The following is a 27,656-nucleotide window of genomic DNA, read 5'->3' on the forward strand; positions in this document are numbered from 1 at the left end:
ATGAATGTTCAGCTAAAGTCATAGTCTATCTGCTAGACCTCGGATGTTCTTCCGATACAATAAGACACAGGACCGAACATCGCTATCGAGGATGGAACATCCAAGGTCTAGCAAATGTCATCTCTGCAGTTCAGGATATAAATAACTGCCAATCAGAGAACCGCATTAGTGACAAGCACAAACATGCATATTCATCTCAAGGAGGGGCTTGTAAAAATAACCACCAATGCGTTAACTGAAATGTGTGAATGACAACGTCTACACACTCAACAAACTCACAATTACCATAAACTGATAAGACATAGTAATGACGTAAATGTGTTTGTCAACACCTGCATGCAGAAATTCCCCACCATAGGTTTACCATGGCATTGTCTGAACAACTCAGGAAAGCAATTGAACATGGCAAAAAAAAACTTTCATCGCATTCATTTTCCGATGTCGCCAGCTAATTCGTGAGCAATATTGAGAGTTCAATTGACAATTACCGAGACATACATTTATTTTGTAAGTGATGTGGCCGTATGCCGACTCAGCTGAAACTCATTTCCGTATTTATGTTACAATGTTTACACAAATTGCGCGACAAATTTCATGTACATATACTTTCTGAAGGGGGTGACTACTTGCTGTGTCATGGGTATAAGAACAACAAATTGTTTGAGATGTGTATAGAAATATCCTAGGTCACCGTATCACTTTTAAAAAATAGATGTATCTATAAAGTAACCAAAGAAGTTGTCGGTAATTTTTTACCAACACATTTTGAAGGTCACACTTGTAAGTACTTTATACAACGCACTGTAGACTAAATATCCTGACTGACATAGTCTGGACTGATGGCTCCGAATGTATCAAAGCATACAGATAGACAACATTGTTGACATTAATTTTGATTGACACTTCCAATGGATGACCGTTCACATGAGCAGTGTACACAAATTTGATAGGATCATTCTTCTTATACATGACTGTCGGCAAGCCTTTGATTTCGACATAATTTTGCCATTTTCTGGTTTTTATTAGCACAACTGAACTGAGGTTCAGTAGTGCTATAGGGATCACCCGGCGTCTGTCTGTCTGTCTGTCTGTCTGTCTGTGTGTGTGGATGTGTGTGTGTGTGTGTGTGTGTGTGTGAAAACAACTTAAAGTCAAAAACCGCTGAACCGAATGCCATGATATTTGGTGGGTCCATTACCTTGGGTGTCTAGTTGGGAAATTGTTCAAATCAAAATGATCGCATCACAGGTGTGTGATTTGGGTCAAAAAATGTGATTTTTGGTCAAAAAACTTAAACTCAGAAACTACTGGGCAGATTGGTGTGAAATTTGGTGGGAACATTTTTAAGGGGTGTAAAGTAAGATTTGTCCATGACGGGATGATTCCATCAGTGATATGCAAATTATGGCTAAAAATGTGTCTTTTTGGTTAAAAATCTATAATTCCAAAACTACTGAGCAGATTGGGCTGAAATGTAATGGGAATGCATCTAGGGATGTATGGACAAAGAAATATTAAGCATACAATGATTCCATGAGTGATATGCAAATTAGGTGTAAAAATGTTCATTTTTGGTCAAAAACGTATATCACAAAAAGTAGTTGGTCATTGAGTCTGAAACTTGGTGAGATGTTTCTGAAAGTGTTATTCTGCAGATTTTCTTCAATACATTTTGACAAAATTGGCCCTAGCAACCATGACCACGCCCTTAGCAACAACCAAATGGCAGTATATTTTGGTCAAATAACATCATCTGGTAGGCAAATGAGTAAACATTCAAAAAATGTATGCAAATACCCTAGCAACCATGACCACGCCCATAGCAACAGCCAAACGGTGGTGTATTTCACAAAGATAACAACAGGGATTAATAGACAATTGAATAAGCATTCAAAAAATGTATGTAAATTTGCCTAGCAACAAGACCACGCCCATAGCAACTGCCAAATAATCACGTATATTGCAAAGATAGCAACAGGAATAGAAAGACAAATGAATAAACATTCAAAAAATGTATGCAAATGTGCCTAGCAACAAGACCACGCCCATAGCAACAGCCAAATGATCCCATATATTGCAAAGATAACGGGGATTAATAGACAATTGAATAAATATTCAAAAAATGTATGTAAATATGCCTAGCAACAAGACCACGCCCATAGCAACAACCAAATGATCATGTATATTGCAAAGATAATATCAGGAATTCATACACAAGTGAACAAAAACATACAAAAATGTATGCAAATATATCTAACAACATGACCACGCCCATAGCAACAGCCAAATGATAGCATATATCGTAAAGATAGCAACATGGCTGGATAGGCAACTGGATAGTCATTCAACAATTGAACACTTATTGTTAGCATGGACTACCATATGGATAAACATTTTTAAAAACTGTACAGTTGTGCTACAACGCCATTGGCGGTATTTTATTTGATTCGCTACTCCCGTTTGCCCCTGACATTCAACGTCTCTTCTCAAATCATGATACGTAGTTTGACATGTCGACATAGTACAGCAGATAGCCTACACAGCGGAGAACCACCGCTGGTTTCAGTATGAGTAAACGGCAAATAACTAATTTCTTTTCTCCGGCTAGTAAGCCAGGTAGGAGTGATGGAAATGACGAACAACCCGCTAATATCGCAACGAGACAGCAGGCAAATTGTGCCTTCCGAAATACATCCCACGCCAGGCCTTTCGTTGTTATGGTGGCAAATTTGCACTTCCGTATGTGATCTGCGCACTGTGTGCCTGTCTGTTACTGTACATGTAACAATATCAGTATGTATTAAATCTCATACCGTCTTTACTTTAATTTATTTGAAGTGAACAGTGGTTGAGTTAATTTACAAAATCTTCAGAGGAATTAGTGTGGTGTAGACATTCACTGGTAGAAAGTCAAAAATGATTCATGCAATACTCAACTTCCAAACACATACGGCACTGTTGAAATGACACAATATAGTTATCAATTTCACATCGCACATCAGTCATCTGCTATGAAATATTTGAGTAAACAAACGAAAAATAATTCTACCGAATACTAATTGTACGTAAATATGTGATGTTTAGAACTAGCTGCATTTATTTGCAGATTAATTACGTGACTCCATCTGACTTGCACATGTAAAACGGGACGGGTTCCCCCAGTCACCCCATTACTTTTCCAAGTATATTCACATTCAGTCTCACTGAAAAACTTGAAGATGGAAATATTTTAAAATTAAAACCTGAGAACAAGTACCTAAAACCTAGACATCAATAGCAACTTTTACACAAGCGATATATTCACAGATACATGTACCTCCAATTCTCACAGCGTTTGACCTTTTATGGGTGTGATGCTCGCATGTCGGCCTAAAATGAAGCGTTAAACTTATAATCAAGAGTCAATACAAAGGAAATCGGCAAAATCTGAAGAGAATATATACGGTGCTATCTCAGCAACAACTTCTTTGATAGCAGTTTCTGTAAATATGGTGGCGAAAACATCGTGTGCTCTAATATAAGGTATCTTTTCACATTATGAAAACATATCTCACATGTGTTAAATTCTGGGCAATATGATGGTTGAAATAGCAAATTAACCTCTCATTCTCCTAATATTCCGCGTAAGTTTGGCTCTGCAATTCGGCCGTGAGGAAAACCCAAAAGTAGCAACATTTTGAAACTGGTAGTACGCTGACATCTCACTCACATTTTCAGTGTGACCTCGTCCATTTGTGTTACTGTTAGAGAAATTGTAGCAATTGCTTCCAGTCAAACATCGGAACGGAAAAAGGCACACAAACAGAGGAAAGAACCCTCAAAATCACAGTACACGCTACAGTTATTGCAGCTAGTATAAGACATGGTGTGAGTGAACCACGTAAACGTTACATGGAAGGCCGATTCATTGAAGGGGTACGTGGGCGGTGTCGTACATCAATCATAATAACAATATTATGATTCGTTGCCGACTTCGATGTTTGTTTTTGTACATTGATGGTCCTGAATAAAGATTAGCAAGCTTACGAAAGTGTGATAGTAAAGTTGAGTATATAATTGCATGATTATGAATAACGTTCATAGTCTGAGTTAATGAGCACTAAGGCACGGACCATCTACTTCCTGCATAATGCTACCTTGCCTTTTGTCTCACCCTGCTCCTCCTTATCTTTCCACCACTTCCCGTGTATTTGCCAAGCTTCCCTGACCTCTGACTTTCGCATATCACCTTAATCCCTACTTTGTCCATGCTGTCCTTTCATTAGTCAAGCCACCTTGACCTCTGGCTTTCGCTTGTACTTTATCTCCCCTTTGTCCCTCACTTCACTGTTTGCTACAGCACAGTATACATCATTTTCCTCTTTCTTCCACCCACCCACCCATCTCACCTCCACACTATCATGTTACTGGGTTTAATGCCAGCACTGTTAAGTGCTCACCATATTGTTTTTGTTTGTTTGTTTTTATTGCTTTTCCAGCACTAACAAGTGCTTGGCATTTCGTTCCAGCACTCACAAGTGCTCGGTTACTTCACTCCAGTGCTATTAAGTGCTCGGCATGTTTACTCCAGCACTCATACATGCTCGTATTTTTTCTCTCCAGTGCTACTAAGTGCTCGGCTCTTTTACTCCCTCCAGCGCTATTAAGTGCTCGGCTATTTCTCTCCAGCACTATCAAGTGTTCGGCTAATTCTCTCCAGCACTATCAAGTGCTCGGCTCTTCTACTCCAGCACTGTCAAGTGTTCGGCTTTTATTCATGGACAGCTTGTTTTTACGCTTTTTCAATTTTCAGCATTTTCAATAAACGCAGTAAGGGGGTAGCCACGGCATGCAAACCACTTGGGGTGCCACGTTGGCTCCGCTGATGGCCTGAGCCAAATCTGAGGCTCAGACTGTGACATACATTGCTTATCACCCTGAAATGCCGGCTGGTGACACCCCTTACTTTTTCCGCATCCACTGTGTCTGTGTCAATTGTTGCACATTAAATACAAATATGTTTATGCCAACTTACAACCAGTTAATGAAATGGTTTCTCCCGAACAAAGTTTTATGACTTCACCCGTGGTGCTACATCACTGTTTTAATAAACAAGAAAGGCCTAAGTATGTGGCGACATCAGTTACAATATAAACATGTGTCTCGGTAATTGTTGATCGAACTCTCAATATTGCGCACTAATTAGCTGGCAACATCCGTAGTTTGTTGTCCGGGAAATTAGTGCAATGGCTGTAAAGGAGAAGCAGATTACAGCCATCGCTGCCTTTTTGCAAGGTGAGGATGTTTTCATCAATCTTCCAACTGGCTATGAAAGTCTGTAATATTCCAGATATCCATGACTCCTCTTGATGTGCTCTCCATAAATTTTTTGCATTTTTCAAATATGAGTAGCGAACTACTCACAATAGCAAACGCTAGTACTAGTGTCGTAGTATAGTAGTATTACCACGTGTAGTTTGTTATGACCACGTGATATTGTACATTAGTATGTACATATTATAGAGGTCATAGGTTATTGAATATATTACATGGCCCAACCCACCGCTTAATGTAATCTCAATGGAATGTCCGGTCTGAAAATGACATTTGCTAGACTGTTCGGGCAAGTCCTCACTACGAACTTTGTTCGCTTATAGTATCGAAAGAAAGCCTGAATGTCTAGCCAGAAGACTACTAAAGCCAACGCTACAGTTCTGTCCCTCACAGATTTGCAATGTTCCTCGATCCTGGTTTTCAATTGTCTTCCCAATTCGCCAATATACTCTTGGTCAGTCCTAACATGGTATCTTGTATTATCACCCTGCAGTGTTGTCTCACCCGTGAGTGAGACTAAAGTGTGTTGTAGAGTGGTATGGGGTTGTAAGGGATGTCACAAAGATGTTGTGATTCATGTAGATCCAACACAGTTTTTCAGAGATATCTTGTGTATATGGTAGCGTGACCATAAACTTGTGTCACCTTGCCAGTCTGAGTGATTTCTTCTGTCAAATGATGTAGTTTTTACCTTCCGTAAGGAAGGTGATAATATACTGATGAAGTCTGTGTGTGTGTGTGTGTGTCACCATTTCCGAAAAAACGGCTGCATCAATTCAAACGAAATTTCATAGACATGTTCCTTAGGGTAATGGCCAGAACTGATTAGGTTTTGGTAATAATCCGATGAATATTAATGACCAATTTGAGTAATTAATCGATCGGACGAGTATAAAGTTGGCGTCAGATTCAGATTCAGGTAGCGTTATCTTATGAACGTTATATTGAGCATCAGATGGCCTCAGATCCGAATCCGAATCTGATGCCAACTTTATACTCGTGCTCTACATTACTGAGAAAGATTCTGTTTTCAGGGGTTTCATGCCAACCTTATTTTGTGTTTCCCTTGGATCTGCACTCTGCATTGGCTGCACAAACACAAGAAAAAAGAAGACCGAGGCAGTCAGATGGCCTCAGATCCGAATCTGAATCTGACGCCAACTTTATACTCGTGCTCTACACTACTGAGAAAGATTCTGTTTTCAGGGGTTTCGTGCCAACCTTATTTTGTTTCCCTTGGATCTGCACTCTACATTGGCTGCACAAACACGAGAAAAAAGAAGAGTGAGGCAGGGTATTTAAGTGATTCAAACTCACCAGAAAACAATTTTTTTTCTTTGCCTTAAAATAGGTTTACAATGAGCGCGGAGTTCACAAACAGGTGAAATATTTATCATCGTTTCAATTTTGTCAAATATGGACTTATCATTTTCAAATTTCACACACTGATGCACAGATGAATAAAGAGAAATCATGTCTTTTTAGATTTCCGATTAGAAGTTTAGGAAGTACAGTAAACGTTGATTATCCGAACGCTTACGGGGACATGCATTTAGTTCGGATATGTGGTCGAGATGGGACGGGGCAGGGTCAAAAGGTCGCACTCATACAGAATGAACGTACACATACGCTGCATATCACACTTACATGTTACATGCACTCTCAGACAAATGAAACGTACCATACTACATAGAAACCTTTTTAATGAACTGTACTTATTTAATACTAAAACTAAACAAAGAGTTGAATATAATAGGAAAACGACATTGTGAATTGAATATGTGTAGAAGAAATAAAAAAAACGTATTTACAAGAAAGACGATGACATGGTGGACAGCTGATAAGAACGCACTGTTGTCGTGGTTGCATCTATAAATAGTGTTCACTGACATGTAAATGTAATCAAATTGTATCAATGTGTACAAACGATGTGTCCGCAATTTAGCCACTCAATGAGAAAAAAACTAAAGTTCAGAAAAACGAAGTAAGGGGTTTCTGTTTCATTGCACGGCTGTCTGCTGCTTTTCTGTGTAAACTACGGAGCAAACAACTGGGTAGGCTCACAATCAGGCTGCGACTCTAGCCATAACAAACACCGAGAAAACATAGCTGCCGCTTCGCCGTGCGATGATACCGGTTCACACGGGACATCGTTTTCTTTATCTTCAGTTTCACTTTCAATTTCAGTGTCAATCTTAGCATCGTGTAATATCTCTTCATCATCAAAAGTTTGGTATCCAGGGTCTGCTTCATTCGTAGTATAAGCCAGTCTGAAATTTCCTGTCTGTCAGTGGGAGCGATCTGGTCAATCACACCAGCATGTTTTCGTTGAAACTCCTTTCACTTCTGACCGACAATCATCTTTTCGGTATCACAATCAATGGTCAACAATGCTGCAACAGATATAGAGCTAAATTTCTTGCATAAATCCTTACGGAAGGCATTCAGTTTAAATCTGGTTCTCCATGAGGGCACTGTTTTATTGCTCGCTTCCGATAGCCGCCAACTGACAACACTTTGTCAAGTTCCTTTAGTTCCAGTTTCTTGTCTACCGTCTTTGTAACGATGGCATCACATCTATGTTTCAGTGTTTGTAAATGACCAAGTTTTTGATGTAATGGATGGTGTGGTGGAAACTTAAGATATTGATTGTTATGAGTAGGTTTCCTGTATAATGAACCATCTGGATTTCTATCGATGGAAGAGTCTATTAGAAGGCAAGGGTTGTCGGTGGCCGAGTGGTTAAACCACTTGCCTCTTACCACTGTGGACAGGGTTTGATTAAATTTACCACGCTGTAAGTAAGAAGAGTGTTGTTCAGTTTGACTCTACTGAACAATGCAGGTTTTCCCCGGGTACTCTGTTTTTACTGAACCTATAAGGGATGGCCCTCATTGGACGTCTTGGGAGATGAGTGTTTATTTACTTAAAGAACTATCCAGTATAAAGAAAGAAAGAAAGAGAAAATACACTTGTTAGATTCAGTCTTGCTGGTGAACTTTATACTGTCATCTATGCTCTTGATGTGTTCTGTGAAAGGTGTGACTTTGTCCTCTTGATGGATGGAGAAAGTGTCATCCACATATTGTTTCCATACTCTTGGCCCATTAGTGGTGGTGGAAAGAGTCTTTTCTTCAAAGTATTCCATATAAAGGTTAGCCACGATTGGTGAAACCGGGCTTCCCATAGCAGCCCGGGCATGTGCCTGTTTATTGAACTGACCATCATATACGAAATAGGTTGTGTTTAGCACAAACCATAACACTGTAACAGTCCAATGATGTTAGCCACTGTCATTTTATAGTTCTATCACTCAATGTGTTATCAGCTTCCAGACGGTATTTGATCTCTTCCATTACTTTATCTACAGGCCGGTACACTCATAAATAAAGCTCTTACATCACACAAGACTAGGATCTCATTGTCCTGTAGTTTAATGTTCTTTATTTTGTCCATGAAATACTTCAAGTTCTTGACATGATGTGAACTTTTCCCAATGATTGGATTCAGGATATTGGCCAGCAGTTTTGCTGATGGACCTGACACTGGATACGATAGGCCTGAGTGTGGTGCCATCCCTGTGTATCTTCGGTAGACCATACAATTTGGGTGGTATTTCTGCTGTAGGATAGAGTTGATGATATTGCTGTTTGTTTGTTGATTACTACTGAAGCCTGGCCCTTATCAGTTGGTGAAATAATTATTGAATAATCTGATTTCAGTTGTTTAAAGTGTACATGTACATGCAAAGGTTAATAACTTTTTTCATTATTATGTTTATTTTTCCATGAAAATAAATGAAATTGCATTCATACCTCTGAATATGCGCAATGGCAAGAAAAGTCGCAAAAAATACTTGCCCCCCTTAATCCCTTGTGCTTCGACTAACATTGGCACCTCAGCCAGCTCACAAAAGGTGTTCTGCTCCCACATGTTACAAAAACCTTCTAAGCCTTTGTGTAATGTTTACTTATGAATTACTAATTACGCTTGCCATATACTATGGTAGTATTATCCGTAACTGTACATGCAGTACATATTGTTGTGTACCAATTTAGTCTTCCAGCAACAATGGTTCCTCTGTGTTTTGTCGGTGGGTGTAGCAGCACCCGCAGTGAAACGATCACCCTGCACACATTTCCGAAATATATAAATCTGTGTAGGTAACAGGCGAAGGCAGTTGAAAGCATGAATAAAAACTGTTCAGTGACACCATAGAGTGAAAGCCAGTAAATGTTACTGGGTTCTCCACGTCATTGGTGTAGCCATGATCAAAGTGAAAAAATGGAAAACATATAAGATAATTTGGTGTTTTCACGAATAAAGAAAGCAAGTTAATTAGCTTCATAAAATATTTTCAGTACGATAGCAATTTGTTGTCCAATTATATGTTTTGCTTTCCATGGTACTGAGAGTCGATCATTTTAATTTTGATACATCACATGTATGTACTGTCGCAATCATATAAAGTAAAAAGACGCAATGCTAATTATAATGTTGCTATTTTTGTTTCCATTGTTTTGTCTACCTCAGTGAGAAATTACTGTATCATGCCAAATACATGTCCATAGTGGATGGACACAGCACAGTACAGTCATCACTTCACCATCTCAGGTCAAATAAACCCACAACGTAAAAAATGTCTATCCGTCAAAAACTCAAACAAAGCAAAAATAGTTGGAGACAATATGTAATACACCACAGTACGGCCGGCTTCAGTGATCATGGGCTGTGTTTTGAAAGAAGACGAAACCACTTCATGTACTGTGTGGATGGTAATGAACGCAGTAAAAAAATGAAATAAAGTGCGTACATAGAGGGATAACAACAAAACTTTCTGCTATGACTTATTTAATTTGTGGGTCTACTTTCGCAAAGATTTTGAATGGTCATAGAATGTACTGTGACAACCCATGCTACATCTGAACAACTTGAGAAAATATTATGGGGAACTCATTGCATTGTGTTGTCTTCTCGGGAAGCCATTCTCATCCGATCTCTGTATGTTTGATGGGTACAAACATATTAAATAGATAATTTTTGTTTCGATTAGAATTCAATAAATGGGTATTAGAATATACAATTTCTTCATTTCAGTGACATTTTATCAAGTGCCACATGCAACAGTATGTGTTTACACGTAAACAATCTTTGATCTTTGAGACAGACTAGTCAAGGTTCAGTACTAGATTCACAAAAAGTGCAATTTCGTGCTTTCATTCAGTGAGGAGTATAGCATATCACATGGGATTCACAAAATCTGCAGACAAAAGTAACAAAACGTAATATGTTACATCTAATGTTATTGTCACCTACAATTTACATTGACAACTGCATACATGCAATAAAAAATACAAAGTCCCGTTATTCAGTTTTTGTGTTGAGGTAACATTAAGATTGTCTGTGGGAGCTGTTTTCCACCCATTGAATAGTTATGTCAACAAAGGACGCTGATAACAGCCTTTACTTTATGTAAACAATCCAGCATCACGAGGATGTAAACAATACACTGGATGGTCCATGTTGAGGTACAAGACAGCGCATATAGTCAGAAAACAAGCATTAAACTTACATGGTGGACATTTAAACACAGGTATACCATTACATATAATGTGTACTAGCCATGACTACATTTTTCTGTGAAATTTACATCGAAAAAAACTTATCAAACAGTGTTCAGTCATTTTTTGTAGTTGACACCATCTTCCCCCTCACTCATTGACTGCCAGAGGAACTGTCGTTATTGCTAGCATCCAGTTCAAATAAATATGACTGAATCACACCATCACATCTTAAAACTGGAGTATTGCTCTATGCTTGAGGCATCTGACAAATATATTCAGTGTCGTGTTCTGGTGAAAACCAGTTTGAAGGCAATAGGGATGCCCTCTAGGACCTACAGGGCTGTCCTATTGGATACCAGTAGGGTTGTCCTGTAGGACCTTCAGGGCTGTCCTCTTGGATGCCAATAGAGTTGCCCTCTAGGACCTACAGAACTGTCCTATTGGACGTCATCAATAGGATTGTCCTGTAGGCCTACAGAAATAGCCTATAGGATCCTATAGGTTTCTATAGGATCCTATAGAAACCTATAGGCGAGTTGGCCTATAGACATTTATGCCTATAGGAACCTATAGCATCCTATAGGCGAGTCGGCCTATAGACACTCATGCCTATAGAGACCTATAGAAATCTATAGGCGAGTTGACCTATAGACATTGTGCCTATAGAAACCTATAGGATCCTATAGGCGAGTCAGCCTATAGACATTTGTGCCTATAGAAACCTATAGGATCCTATAGGCGAGTCGGCCTATAGACACTCTTGTCTATAGAAACCTATAGAAATCTATAGGCGAGTTGACCTATAGACATTGTGCCTATAGAAACCTATAGGATCCTATAGGCGAGTTGGCCTATAGACATTCATGCCTTTAAAGGCATCGAATCCTGTGGACTTACATGTCTATAATTACCATAGGCCACTTGTTCTGTGCAAGGTGTATTTGATAGAAATTCTTTCAGTGACCAATGGGTTTGGAAGCTTAGAGTACCATGTACAGTGACATCAAAGTCAAGGAAATGCTGTGTGAATTGCAATTAGCTTGAGACACTATTTAGTCATGAATATTCATTACCCAGTATCTCTCTTTGTTGTAAGACAGCTTATCCTGGTGCATTTTGGGATAGCATCATGTTTGTAGTTTTAGACAAAGCATGGACAAAAGGATACATGCATGTACGTGCTATAAGTTTGCCTAAAAAGTGAACTAGTTTTCAACAAATCAAGCAATTGTGGTGGCAGGAATGGGTTGAAGAATATAGCTAGTAGAGACCAAACGGCTGATAAATGAAAAGGACCTTGTTTTAAGATATGTTTCCTTGTTTTGTATGGTAAGTACAGATTCCTGTTTTACAAAAATTAATGTAAAAACTAGTCAAGGGGCATGCACTTGTTCTATTTTCTGATTTGAGAGTTTCAAGAGTTGTTACAGTAGCTGTTTCTATATCTTTTATTTCAAGATTTGAGGGAAACAGCTTGGCTATTTTATGCCAGATTATATGTGCAATATTGTGCTGCCCTCCAATATACGTAGTATGTTTTTTCTCTCCTATAAACATTAACAAATACATGTATATGATTCACATACCTTATGCTTGTCATACTGATCAAGATGAGTAATTTATTTGAAATGAATATGATTGAAAATAAAAAAAATAAAGAATGTGATGGAAAATTTTCAGTCATAAAAAGAAATGCATATGGTGATGTAAAAATACGTAAGACCAAATTGAGAAAACAGGAACTTGAAAAATGTTATATTCTAATATATTTGAACATAAATTTCTTTTCAGAAAACAGCTTAGAGATACCTAACTGTCTGGACAACTCAAACCATGGATAAATCCACCAGAGATAAATCCACCTTTTTCCAGCTGTCCCTCCAGATCATCCAAAGTGAAAATTCAGTTTAGGCCTACTTGCCAAAAGGAGTGAGTGATCACAATTTTGCAGAAGAGTTTGTCCAGTATGTAAGAAGATGATAATATGAAGATCTATGACCGAAACTCAAAGAACATAAAAGGCACCATGACAGCTAGCAATGGAGCAACAAGCAGGCTATCACCAAGCAAATGATGACCATAGTACATAGTAACAACAGAAGATTCCAGTAATAATTTTAGGCATCAGGGAAAATTCATTAAAATATTGGAAGAGATACCATACATGACTGGGAACCTTTACTCTTTCTGCAGGACATACTAGTACTGTTAAGTAACTGCACAAATTCAAAGACAAGTCATCTGGAATTTACAATGACATCAAATTTTAACAAAAACCCAGAGTTCAGCCAAGGACTATTTTTAAGCAAATCTATCTGCTATTTGACAATTTAATACTTGTGTTCAGAGAGGTATTTGAAAGCTTTTTGTTTCTAAACATACATTTTTCAGTAAATAAAAGTTTAAAAGGATGAAAGTTTGGTTTTTGTTTATATATATATATATATATATATATATATATATATATATATATATATATATATATATATAGTCTTAATAAAATTCTTTTTCTTGTCTCAAGAATTCATTTTTCAGAATATTCTTGGGACATTAATTCATTTTCTAAGTCCAGAAAGTGTGTAGAAATTCAATGCTGGCCTATAGAAACCTATACGCTGACATATAGACATCTATAGGCTGACCTATATATGTCTATGGGCTGACCTATAGAAACCTATAGGCTGGCCTATAGACATCTATAGGTGGGCCTAGAGAAACCTATAGGCTGACCTATAGATGTCTATGGGCTGACCTATAGAAACCTATACGCTGACATATAGACATCTATAGGCTGACCTATATATGTCTATGGGCTGACATATAGACATCTATAGGCTGGCCTATAGACATCTATAGGTGGGCCTAGAGAAACCTATAGGCTGACCTATAGATGTCTATAAGCTGACCTATAGATGTCTATAGGCTGACCTGTTGACATCTATAGGTTGACCTATAGAAACTTTTAGGCTGACCTATAGATGTCTATAGGCTGGCCTATAGAAACCTATAGACACCTATAGACTGGCCTATAGAAACCTATAGGCTATCCTATAGAAACCCATAGGCTGGCCTATAGATACCTATAGACTGGCCTATAGAAACCTATAGGCTGGCCTATAGAAACCTATAGATTGGCATATAGAAACCTATAGGCTGGCCTATAGAAACCTATAGATACCTATAGACTGGCCTATAGAAACCTATAGGCTGGCCTATAGAAACCTATAGATACCTATAGACTGGCCTATAGAAACCTATAGGCTGGCCTATAGAAACCTATAGATACCTATAGACTGACCTATAGAAACCTATAGGCTGGCCTATAGAAACCTATAGAAACCTATAGGCTAGCCTATAGAAACCTATAGGCTGGCCTATAGAAACCTATAGGTAAAACGTCCCAATTCTCTATAGGATCCTATAGGCCGGCCTATAGACATGTCTATAGACATGTCTATAGGCCGCCTATAGGATATTTCTGTAAGGGGGACCTACAGGACTGTCCTATTGGATGCCAATAGGGTTGTCCTACTGGATGTCAATAGCGTTGCCCTATAGGAGCCATGTCCAAAACCCTCATAGAATGCCCTATAGAGCTGCCCTATTAAACTGTCCGGTAGGATTGCCCTATAGGATCCTATATGATTTTTTAGTAAGTGTCTGGCTCGGCCATAATGGCTTTGCATGTAAAGATACACTGAAGAGGACGATTGTGTTCCTCAAGTGACGTCACGATGTCCAAAATCTCTCCTATCCATATGCAAATAAGAGGTGCTCTGTGGCTGGGCTTAGAGTGGCTCATTTTCACTCAATTTCTCACAAAACCCAATGTCCTTTATTTTTATGGCAAAATAAACATGATGAAAAAAATTATCACCGTTTGCATGTACACTTGAAGTGCATGACGCTCACTTATGGTGATATTGTCAGCAGGTGACTTGACAGCTTCAACTACCTCAGCACATAGATCAGCCGATTCTGTAGGGTGACACAATGCATCAATCTCTGCCTATTTTTACCTCTGACACAATGCATCAATCTCTGCCTATTTTTACCTCTGACACAATGCATCAATCTCTGCATATTCATTTAATATCTGGCAAAATGAGACCATACTGACTCCTTCTTTTGTTTCAGATTACTCAGTGTGTTGTTACATACACAGAATTCTTTCATGTATCTGGTCTTTTTCCACTTTTTGAATGATCTTGGCGGCATTCTGAGTTTTGATGGGACATCTCAGCTTGAGACTAACAGGTGTTGTCTGTTCATCACAGCAATGTAACGTCAAATTCAGATGGTTTGCAAACCAGGCGAGAGACTTGGAAGTTTTCTCAAGCTTCCAAAGTTTCTTAACTTCTTGCTGTGAATGATTGTCACGTAAATGACCAAAATGATGATCAGCTTGGTAGATGAAGTGATGTACACACAAGCAGTTCAAAGTTTTCTTTAGCATTGAGCTCACAATATATCTTGGTTCACCATCGTCATCAGAATGACAAATTCCATTGTTACAGCTGATAAAGGTCAACAGAGACAAGGGCATTGAACTACCTAACATCTACAATCGGCTGATCATATCGCCACCTAGTGGTCAGCTCTAACTATGGCGAACAATGAATGAGGAACAAGTTTCAATTTAATGTTTCTCAGCAATCATGCATAGTGTTCACTAAGTAATGTGAAGTATTAAATGACTCTCCAGAATCTAAGTTTTAAAAATGTGTTTATTTCTTGTACTGTGTTCCCCTTTAATTTAAAATGGACATTAAGTTCTTTCCATTTATTATTTTGAAATAAAACCTGACATTGTTTTGTTTGACAGCATCAGAGACCCAAATGAGAGGGTAGCTTTAGAAAATCAGATCTTAGAGTTTGGTCAGACACCAAGGCAACTATTTGCAAGTGCTCATCCTGCTAGGTTTGCTTGTGATACAAGAAAAATGATAGCATTGCCTAGTGATCATATAGTGCTTGAAACAGAGTATGATAAAGGATTCCATGGAGTACAAGGTAAGACTTACATACCTACCTACTGTCTGTCTGTCTGTCTGTCTGTCTGTCTGGCTGGCTGGCTGGCTGGCTGCATGTATGTATGTCTGTTTGCTTGTCTACCTGTCTGTATCGTAGTGTCTCCATCTGTAAATTTTAGTGCATAATGTATGTATGTGTGTATATGTCTGTGTGTATGTATGTATGTATGTATGTATGTATGTATGTGTGTGTATGTATGTATGTATGTATGCATGTATGTGTATTATGCATGTATGTGTGTATGTATGTATGTATGTATGTATGTGTGTATGTGTGTGTGTATGTGTGTTTGTATGTATGTCTGTACGTACGTACGTACGTACGTACGTAGGTAGGTACGTAAGTACGTACGTACGTACGTACGTACATACGTATGTATGTATGCACATACGTATGTATGTATATGTATATGTATATGTATATATGTATGTATGTACATACGTATGTATGTATGCATGCATGTATGTATGTATGTATGTGTGTGTATTATGCATGTATGTGTGTATGTATGTGTGTGTGTGTATGTATGCATGTATGTGTATTATGCATGTATGTGTGTATGTGTATGTGTGTGTATGTATGTATGTGTGTGTATGTATGTGTGTGTGTGTATGTATGTATCTATGTATCATCATCATTAATTAAAGTTGATTTCTTCCTCCGGGGGGGGGGGGGGGGGGTCACCGACTGTCCTTCTTTCCATGTGTCAATCACATTCCTCCATTTCTGGCTGTTCCCATAGTCATTGATGTTTAATCCAATCTGTTTACATTGTCCTTCCACCATACTCTTCCATGTCAACTTTGGTTGCCCTCTCCCTCTTTTTCCATCCACCTCCAGATTCCATGCCCTCTTCACTCCTTCTCTCTCATCTTTCCTCAGCACATGTCCACACCATCTCAGGCAGCTGCGTGTGTATGTATGTATGTATGTATGTATGTATGTATGTATGTATGTAATATGTATGTATGTATGTATGTATCAGTCGTTAACGCAGGTCACAGAGAACAATAGAAGCCTATTAAACTTCGTGGGGGGTCTACAGGCATTAAAGTTTAATTTTGTGCATGACCCCGTATTATGGAATTTCTCATGAAATAATCAAAATGTATTACTTTTCACATGAATAAAGGGTATGATTCGATAAATTGTGAACTTATACATGTATTGATATATGATTTCATATGTTTCATACCAAGTAAAAATGAGAATCCGATGTCAAAGTACCACGGTTGCTGACAGTGTTAACTCATTACGTATTCAACATGATATTGTCATTGTTAAACTTTCGCATCCAAAAACAAATTTCGCGTTGACTTCATATCGGAGAGGCCCTCTTTCAAACCATGTACTTGTTTAGTAATGTCACTGTTTAGGACGAAAGTGTTAATCGATAGCAATTGGGGCTATGTAAATTCTGCTAAATATTCGACCTAAAAGCATGATATTTGACCTGAAAGCACCCCCAACGATGACCTTTAAGTGTTTGTTATGTTTCTTCAACAGTCATTGCATGTTCAGATATTCACTTCCTTTTTCTCTTTACATCATCGAGGCGACTTTTATTACCATTTATTTATTGTTGCTCAATCTTCTCTTTTCATACCACAAGTTTTATGAACAATACTAATTGAAATAGGACATACCGGAGTTTTCTTAAAACAAGCCCATCCGTAAAGTTGCCCATGGGTGATCATTTGGCGGGTGGGCGTCTAATGGGTTTTTCAGATTCACTACGGCAAGAAGTTTGCCTTGTTATATTGGTAACCTTAGTCTTTATTTAGTTCAAATGTTCCGTTCAAAAAAATCATAAACTTAGAGTGCCAATAAAAAATGGACGTTTTTTCCACGAGAAGAATGTGATCGTGAAGGTAGGTACAGACACCTTTGTGCTGATATCGATCAACAAGCCGGCAGATGACTCATGGAGATCCGCAGACGTCACTGTCAATGCGACACACTGCATCTAAAAATAGGTCAGGGTAATTTGCATGGTGAGTACGCACACAATGTGAATTACATCATGGATGTATTAGTGAGAGTGAGAGTTGAAGTAATGTGTAATGTCATGTATAAATGAGTTCATGGAGATTTAACGAACGGTACAAGACTAATGTCAAGTTTATCCAGAGGTGAACAAATCAGTTTGTGAACTGGTGGTCCCCAGACCAGTGCTTAAAAAATGCAGTGGTCCTGCTGAAAAAATTAGTGGTTCCAAGTCCCGCTAATGTGAAACATTGAATCTTGCCTATGAATCTGTATATTCAGACGTACACCACTTTTAGTTGAACAATATCCAATTTATAATAATAAATATAAAGTTGGTTTCAGTCAATTGACAATTCTATTTTATTTGTAATGGTTATTTTTGAGGCATCGATGAAACGAAAAACTTCGAATGACGACTTCACTTGGATCTCACGAAGGATCAGGAATTGACAGAAATATGCGACAAGAACATTGGAAAACAGTATTGATAATGGTTCAACAGTGCAGTATAACGACAAAAGTTGTACTCCGTTTTGTCAAACTTGTCGGGAAAACCCAGACATTTGCAAACAAACTATCACAACTGTACAAAGAAACCGACCCCTTCAAAGTTGATCCTATAAAATCTCACGAAAAAAAAATAGGAACACATACATTGCCTGACTAGAGAGGGAGTCTGTGTGACGGTATCGAGATAAATTCAAATTTGCCAGTCCTCGAGGCTTTGGCAAATATCACATTACAGTGAAAAAAAAGATACTTTGTTGACTATCTGTAACTCTAGAATCAGACTGTTCATTTTGTGTCATGCTGGTCAGTTGTTTTCCTATAAATCCATAGCTCAAATGATTGACCATTTTCCGTGATGTCTATTTAAAACTTAACATCCATTCGCATTTCAGATCGGGTCTAAATTATTTACGAGATGGGTACCTACACCACAAATGTACTTGACAAATGGTAGCTTATTTGAAAGGTAGTGTGGACATCCTATGTTTACAGATAGTAACAGATAAGATATGATGGGAAATGCCTTGGCGCATACCATTGCTCTCTAGGGTTGGTCTTAGCACATTAATTTTAGTTACACCTTATAATTGCATGTAAGGAGAAAATGAAACAGGTGGCATATATTTTTGATCGTGTAATGTTTTATATATTACAAAGTAAATGATAATAAGCAGCATAAATGCTCAGATTTGGAATGCATTTGTGTTATGTGTCTAACAAGCAATCCACACACCCGAAATGGAATGAGCCACTCAAGCCACTACACACACGCATTGGATGGGAGACTTCATTTCATGAAAGGGGTTCTACTATAAATCATTTTGAGCTCCTTTATGAATAAAAGCAATAATACAATCAATGCTGATAGAATGATAGCAAATAAAATGTTGAATTATTATAAAATGAAATTAATATTCTTGTCTTCCTAATTGTTGTGTCCCTAAACTGGTATGTCTCTATTAGTAACGATATGAGCCACATGGCTGTTGAGTGTTGACTGCCAAATAATCGCCCTGAGCTTCTATTTAGTTCCTCTGTTGTTGTTCTGAATTTGCCGATTTTCCGAAAAGTGGCCCAGGGCTAGTTTTCGGAAAACTCCGGTACTATTTGATTTATTCAATATTGCACTTCAATGGACACAAGAATTACTAGGTAAGGGAAAATTGGGGTGATGTATATATGCACAAAATTATTTGTGTGCATGTTTATAATTTGTAGTGGGAATAGGATGGGGTATCTTAGAATTCTTTGTCAATATAATATACAAAATACACATTTTAAAAATATATATTAAACAACTTTGTTAAATCTCATACATTTAGAAATTATGGTCATGTACACATCTCTTTACTTTGAATATTGCTCCATAATGCAATGTTTTTGAAAAACATGCTTTAGTAAATATATACTCATTTTAGGACATATTTATTTTCATTTCTTCTACTTCCATGTAACATAAAGTAACAGATTACAAATAACATGGATTCAATGTCTAAAGATCTCAGGAAAATGTCAAGATACATCATATGCATTAATTTTATGTATTAGTTAAATCTCTCCCTTCTAAAAATTGAAGTGTCACTAAATCATTACCCTTTGAGTGGTATCACTCTTATTATTCATCTACAATTCAGGGTGTCATAGTATTTAAGAAACTACAAAATGTTATAACATGTAAATTTATCACAAACTCTGTTGCACAACAGCAACCATTACAAATCAAAATATGTACTTTCTAAGCAACTCTATTCCTTCCTTCATCAAAATGACTTCAACGGTAGGAGAATTTGATAATCTCATGTGCAAGTTCTGCGACATTGAATTCAAAGACCCAAATGATAAGCTAACAGAATGCGAAAGGTGTGAGACTTGGGTGTGCATTACTTGTTAATAAGCAAAGAAGACTCGATGCTCGATTGGTACTGTAGTGACTGTAATGCTGAAGCCGTGTCAGCTGTCAAAACCTCTCAGTTAATAGAAACAAAATGTCAACAGTATATTGGGGCACTACGTTCTGAATTTGAACAAAGATTCAAGAAGATGGAAGGGGACATTGATTCCGTGAACACCAAATATAACAATCTAATATCAGAACAAGATAGCACAAATAAGAAACTAGAAGAGAAAGTTGATCACTGTATAGATAATACTGCTACCAGAAGTATGAGTGAATTACAGGAAAGAGAGTCAAGAAAATTAAATGTTCTGTTTTTAGCTCCGCTGTCAGCGAAAGCTGAAAGTGTAGCTTTAGGTATAGGTGTATATTAAGGTATAGAGTATAGGTGGAATCATTGGTGTCCGTCAAATTGTTATATTTTCATCATCTACTCTGAAAGTGACAGTCAGAATTCTTCGATATTTGGTGTGCATGTTCCCTGGGGGGGGGGGGGGGGGGGAGGCTATTCAGATTTGTTCATGCCAAGTTGATCTGTGCCATTTTCAATTTTTTATGATTTTTTTTCAAAAAATGACATTTTCATCATCTCCTCAAATACTATTTGTCAGATTGCTTTGATATCTGGTGTGTTGATGCGCAGGGGGTAGCTTACTCAGATTTGTTAATTTCAAGTCAGCACATCTTCATTTTAATTTTGTATGATTTTTTTCTTGTAATTTAAAGAAAAAATGAATATGTTAATGAGCATTGTGACCGACGCCATATTGGAAATCAGTCGACGAGACTTTAAGTAAACTGCCACTTTTCAAAAGACACTATTGACGTCAAACAAGCAATGTAATATACGCATTGTGCGCCCAAATGACAAGTGTTTGTTCGAAACAGGGTTGTAAACTTCAAATCCAAATTTTGCACCCCTTCTACATAATCAGCCAGTCCGCAATACCCTCATTTGCATACAATCTATCCTCATATGCTCCAGATAGCGACACTTTGAATGGCTGCTCACAGGCCTTATTTTTTGGTATTTTCAACTCGCCATAACTTTCACTAGAGTCCCCCATTTTAGATACTGAAAATGCCTAAACCTCAACTGATATCTCTTCTTTCGTGCCAGCAAAATAAATTTTGGCATTACATTTAGGAATACCGATTTTCCGACGAATTCGGGACGCATACTTGAGGCCCTGAAATTTGCGACCCAGTTTTTCGCTCATAGCATGGAAGTATAACCCTCCATGCTCATAGTTTCCTCAATACGGACCGGAAAGTTTACAAATTTCACAAAAAGGTGGATTTTTATGTGTTTTAAATAACCATGGCAAGTAAATTTAGTAGGATCGTTGTGTAACTTTCCGGACCGTTCAGACGTCCGGGTGATTTTCCACAGCAACAACACAGGAGTTCTTGGTACTCACTAAAATCACACTTCAGACCCACTATAAAAGTTTGATGTTTTCAGATAAACTGTATCTTGTAATTAATTCTATATTGTCGTGCAATTTGGAGTGACAGTGAACTAGAATGAAGACAACTCGCGTAAGGAAGCACAGTCGCTTGTAAACTGTTATTCCTTTCCTAAATGGTTTTATTCTTGTCTATGACGGTCCTAATACAGAACAATGATGTTATTATAGGGATTGGCGATATTCTTATAAAATCGGTAGCGATGTCATAAGTGTTGTATTTATGACATCGCTACCGATTTTATAAGAAAATCGCCAATCCCTATAATAACGTCATTGTTCTGTATTAGGACCGTCATAGACAAGAATAAAACCATTTAGGAAAGGAATAACAGTTTACAAGCGACTGTGTAAGGAAGGCATGCCTTGGCATGCGGTTGAAGTTATGGAAGAGCAGTCTCACTGCCGACTGTGAATCGACCAAACTTTGTTTATTGGCCGACAGTTTACATGTAAAGTTAAACGACATGAAAATGTCTTGCCATTTCCAAAATGCAAATATTTGGCAGGTAAAAATAATTAAAATAATTACAACTTTAATTTGGCTTCAGACTTTGCATTATGTTTTTCGTATCTTTCCCCGTTTTACATGTAAATCCGAAAAGGTTCTCTCTGGTCATGCCAGTGGTTAGCCCTGCTTACATACGACAGGCGGTGCACAAGTCTATATTGCTGACTTGACTCTAAACAAATAGTAGGGACAATTGCCAGAATCACAAGAAACTTCGTAAATTAAAATATCAGACGATGTTATGTCTACTACAACTAGTACAAGTTGAATGTTGTTGACTTGGTAAATTAGTTAGAAAATTGAAATTCGAATTACCTCAAAATTATTTTAGATCCCTAGTCTATTTCATTCATCATTAAAATTTCCAGGGTTAAAGCTGTACAGTAAGACACTGGAATTATTTATAGCCAACCTCAAAATCCTCTTTTTTTCTTTTTCTTGTGTGCATTTCCCAGTCATTATTTTTCCGATATTTTGTGTAATTTTTCATAACAGTAGATTTTTTTAAATAAAATGGTGACTATGTTATAAAAGTACAATACATTACCAACTTTCTGTGTAAAATGTGTTTTATAGTGAGACATCATATGAAACCACTAACCACTTAAAATTATTACATCGCTAAAACAAAACTGCATAGTGAAGAGCTGAAGAACTGATTCAGAACCACTTCTACATGTTACCAAAATAAAAAATTAAATTAAAAACAACAGCGGAGCTATTCTGACCGATAGGTCGCTTGTTTAAAGTGTACATGCAAAGGTACATACTTTTTTTCGTAATTATGTTTATTTTGCCATAAAAATAAAGGAAATCGAGTTTGTAATAGTACAATATAATTCTAACACGAGAAATTTCGCGAAAAATGAGGCACTCTTGGCTCAGCCACAGAGCACCTTCAGGTAAGTACCTCTCATTTGCATATGGATAGGACAGGATTTAGAACTTTATGACGTCAATGCAGGAACACAAACGCATTCATCAGTGTATCTTTACATGTAAATCCATTACGGTCGAACCAGAAGGTCAACTTCAAAACCCATTTTCGCCAGAACCCGACGTTGAATATTGGTCAGATTCCTCAAACGTAGAGCAATACACTCCAGCATTAACATCTGATGGTGTGATTTAGCCAAATTCATTTGAACCGACTGCTAGCAGTAAGATAGTTCCTCTGGTAGTGAATGAGTATGTCCTAGTGAAGCCGTGTTGTTTACATAAAGTAAAGGCTGTTATCAGCGTCCTTTGTTGACATAACTATTCAATGGTGGAAAACAGCTCCTGCAGACAATGTAATCGAAACGAAAATTATCTAATATTCCCATACCCATCAAACATACAGAGATCGAATGAGAATGGCTTCAAGAGTTCCCCATAATGTTCTCTCAAGTTGTTCAAATGTAGCATGTGTCGTAACAGTACATTTGATCTATGGATGACCATTCAAAATCTTCGCGAAAGTAGACCCACAAATTCGTCAGAGCAGAACGTTTTGTTGTCCCTCTTGAAAGCTATGTGTACACGTACTTTATTTCATTTTTTACTGTGTTCATTACCATCCACACATCTTCTTTCAAAGCACAGCCCATGTTCACTGAAGCCGGCCGTACTGTGGTGTGTGGTGTATTGTGTATTGTCTCTGACCGGTTTTGTTTGAGTTTTTTTATGGATATAGACATGTCTTACGTTGTGGAAGTTATTTGACCTGGGAGCGTGAAGCTTAGTGCTGACTGTACTTTGCTGTGTCCATCCACTTTTGACATGTGATTGGCATGACACAGTAATTGTTCAGGTAGACAAAACAATGGAAACAAAAATAGCAACATTATAATGAGCGTTGCGTCTTTTTACTTTGATATGATTCCGACAATGTACATGTGATGTATCACAATGAAAACGATCGACTCCCAGCAACATGGGAATCAAAACATACAATCGGACTACGCATTGTTTAAAAACAAATGCTTTCGTAGTGAAAATATTTTATGAAGCTAACTTGCTTTCTTGAAAACATCATTTCAAATTATTTTATTTGTCTTCCTTTTTTGCTTTGATCATGGCTACACCGGTGGCGTGGAGAACCCCGGCCCCGGTAACATTTACCGGCTTTCACTGTATGGCGTCACTGTCCAGTTTTTACGTGATTTCAACTGCCTTCACTACTCAGTTATATCACTCGGAAATGTGTGTAGGGTGATCTTTCACTGCGGGTGCTGCCGACAAAACACCAAGGAACCATTGTTGTCGGAAGACTAAACTGGTACACCACAATATGTACAGTTACAGATAATACTATATGGCAAGCGTAATTAGTAATTCATAAGTAAACATTACACAAAGGCTTAGAAGGCTTTTGTAACACGTGGGACCTCGACACCTTTCGTGAGCTGGTTGAGGTGCCGAAGTTAGTCGAAGCACAGGGGATTAAGGGGGCAAGTATTTTTGCGACTTTCTTGCCAATGCGCGCAATATTTAGAGGTATGAATGCAATTTCCTTTATTTTTATGGCAAAATAAACATAATTACGAAAAAAATTATCAACCTTTGCATGTACACTTTAATGTTCCTGAATCCAACGATGTGAGCTCTGAGGTAAGAAAGGGCTGTGATACAGCCTTTCTTAATGGTGTGTCTGCAAAAATTCTACCCCCAGAAGATCAGATGTCATTTGAAAATGTCATTCGTCTAGGCAGGAAGAATACTGATAAACCAAGACCTGTCAGAGCTACAGTACCAAGTATCGAATCTAAGAATAAGTTACTTAAATCTACCAAGAGACTAAATGATTGTGAAGATAAATTTGCTGGCATTGGAATAAGACCTGACCTAACCCCTTTAGAGAGAGATGTGTGGAAAGATCTGATGATAGAGAGACAGCAGAGAGAAGAAGAGTCATTAGCAAGAGGGGAGACAAAAAAGTGGTTCATACGAAAGGGAAAAGTAATCAATGTGCAAAGAACAATAGAACAACCAATACAAAGGATTGCATAGCAGAGTCAGTGTACCAAAGTATTGTAAATAGTATGACTGTAATTTATACTAATGTTGATAATTTATTGAATAAGCGTGCAGAGATATTGTTTGTTATTTATGAAAATTCACCTGATATTATTTATTTGACGGAAGTAGCTCCCAATCATCCAGATTTCAACTACATATTGCTGAGTTGGCCATTGATGGATATGACATTTTCAGTAACATTAAATCTATGAAACGTGGTGTTGCTATCTATGTGAATAAAAAATGGAATGCTGTCTGTAGCAATGACCAGGTGTACGTACGGTCTACTCCATTTGTCACTTGAAAGACTATGCTCAGCAACTTCAGCTTCACATATACTAATTGTAGGAGACTTTAAAGGTGATTCAAAATGCTCAGATTCACTATCGCTAATTTGCTAGACTACATGTTTGTGAAATGCATTCTGGTTTTAAAACTTTTCAAAAGTGTCTGCAAACACCTTAAAATGACCTTTTTTCAGTCACTTCCCTTCGGATTTACTTCGAGAGTTTTCGGGTATTTCCGGTCCCACCTAGACCACGGGATTTTATGACGTCATAAGGAGACATGGTTAGCACATAGCCTATGACGAGCATAGTCTACAGGTGAATAAAACTCAACAGCATTGTGAAAAAATACATTGCTGGTGGTTGTAATAGACATCAGTAAACAAAAACTACACTCTACATGTCTTATTAACCAACATTTACCGATATTTACTCACACTTTCTGACTAATTGGCAGTGTCTGTATAAATGGTATAAATGCTAAAATATTATCTCCCCATATTATGGCAAAATAAATCAAAACGGCTAGACTATAGTGTAGATATACATAAACACTTGTAATGTCGCTCGTGTGTTTCAATTTATTTATCTGATTTTTTTATTATTTGCCGAGGAGAGGCATTACAATATCTTCGACAGGCATGGCATCGACAGCATATTATAGCCCACTATACTCGACTATACTCACTGATGTCGCCTTTTGAACAGCGCATTTAGCAACAAAGTAAACATATTTATCTTGAATTAGATTGCCATATTATCAGCAATAAAATTGTAAATTTCGTGAGTTTAGTGTTGTCATTTACATGACTTTAGCAACTCGTCTGGAAGAAAACTTGTATGGTTTCCCTTGTTGTGATATCACTTAATTTAATGCAACAAGCCTATTTAATATTCATTTGAAGAATTCTATAACGAATCAAGGTATTCGAAGTATACAGTTTAGGAAACCAACAAATCAAATATCGCGATGTGTTCATGATATTAAATATGATTGGACAATATTGACGTCGGCAATCAAGGTCGTGACCCCAGCACATGGTTATGAAAGAAAGCCTGCAACTAGATACTTGGCTAGCCACGTCCGGTCCCGTTTCTCAGGGCTTGTTTTGAAGTTAGAGACGTTATTTTTGTACGACTTGAAGAATTTTACAATATATCTGATTGATAAATATGGATTACATCAACACGTGGATAAATTCAACCCGACACAAATGTGCGCTGTGCTCTCCCGATTCCATACGTACATTGTACATACACTGCTTCAGCTTTGATCGGCGGAACTATCCTAGTATAAGCTTACTGCCGCAGCCGCGGTGACTGCACAAAACTTGACAACACTACCCCTCTACCGATATATAATAATCACCTGTATACCGTGATAAAACAAGCAATAATTCGAGTCCCCAACAAGTCGATGAGACCTACTTCTGTTGACTGTTCTGTCCGATCCGAATGCGAGTTTCTTAGGTTTTATATGGGTTTCAGACTTGGACTAGAGTATTACGCCCTAGACAATAATAGATGTAAACTTGTGTTCACAAGCCAAACATGTGACAATACAAGACCACAACGAAAACTGTGAAAAATTTACAGGTCAGTCTCATTTTATATATGGACAACAAAATTAGGTCGGTCACAGTTCCATTTACATGATGCAATGACTCGGAGCGTACTTCCATATGCTCGGAGCAAATCGAATCAATTAGTGTATTATGGGACCAACAAAAATATTGTTGCACATGTCCCGATACGCCTTCTTGAAGTTTCCCATTGGTATTCTAATAGCTAGTATATTTATTCGAGATGAAATATGTTTACTTTGTTGTTAAAAGCACTGTTCAAAAGGCGACGCGAGTACGATTGGGCTAAAATATGCCGTCATTGGCCCGGGGATGCCGTCAAACGTCACGACGGTATTGTAATGCTTCTCCTCGGCAAATAAAAAAATCAGATAAATAAATTGAAACACGCGAGAGACATTACAAGTGTTTATGTATATCTACACTGTAGTCTAGCCGTTTTGATTTATTTTGCCATAATATGGGGAGATAATATTTTAGCATTTATACCCACAGACACTGC

At 37.7% G+C, this 27,656-nt stretch overlaps 1 protein-coding gene across 8 annotated transcripts in view; it reads left to right on the forward strand.

Annotated features, from left to right (window-relative positions):
• LOC144437164 (protein FAN-like) overlaps positions 1-27,656 on the forward strand; it is a 288,538-nt gene that overhangs the window by 153,411 nt on the left and 107,471 nt on the right. For all 8 annotated transcript variants that reach the window (XM_078126034.1, XM_078126037.1, XM_078126040.1 and 5 more), the window contains one exon: positions 15,703-15,890. In XM_078126034.1, the coding sequence (XP_077982160.1) occupies positions 15,703-15,890 (188 nt within the window). The remainder of the gene's footprint in view (positions 1-15,702; positions 15,891-27,656) is intronic.

The sequence above is a fragment of the Glandiceps talaboti genome, chromosome 7 (genome assembly GCF_964340395.1).
Source record: "Glandiceps talaboti chromosome 7, keGlaTala1.1, whole genome shotgun sequence".
In the NCBI taxonomy this organism is placed as follows: Eukaryota; Metazoa; Hemichordata; class Enteropneusta; family Spengelidae; genus Glandiceps; species Glandiceps talaboti.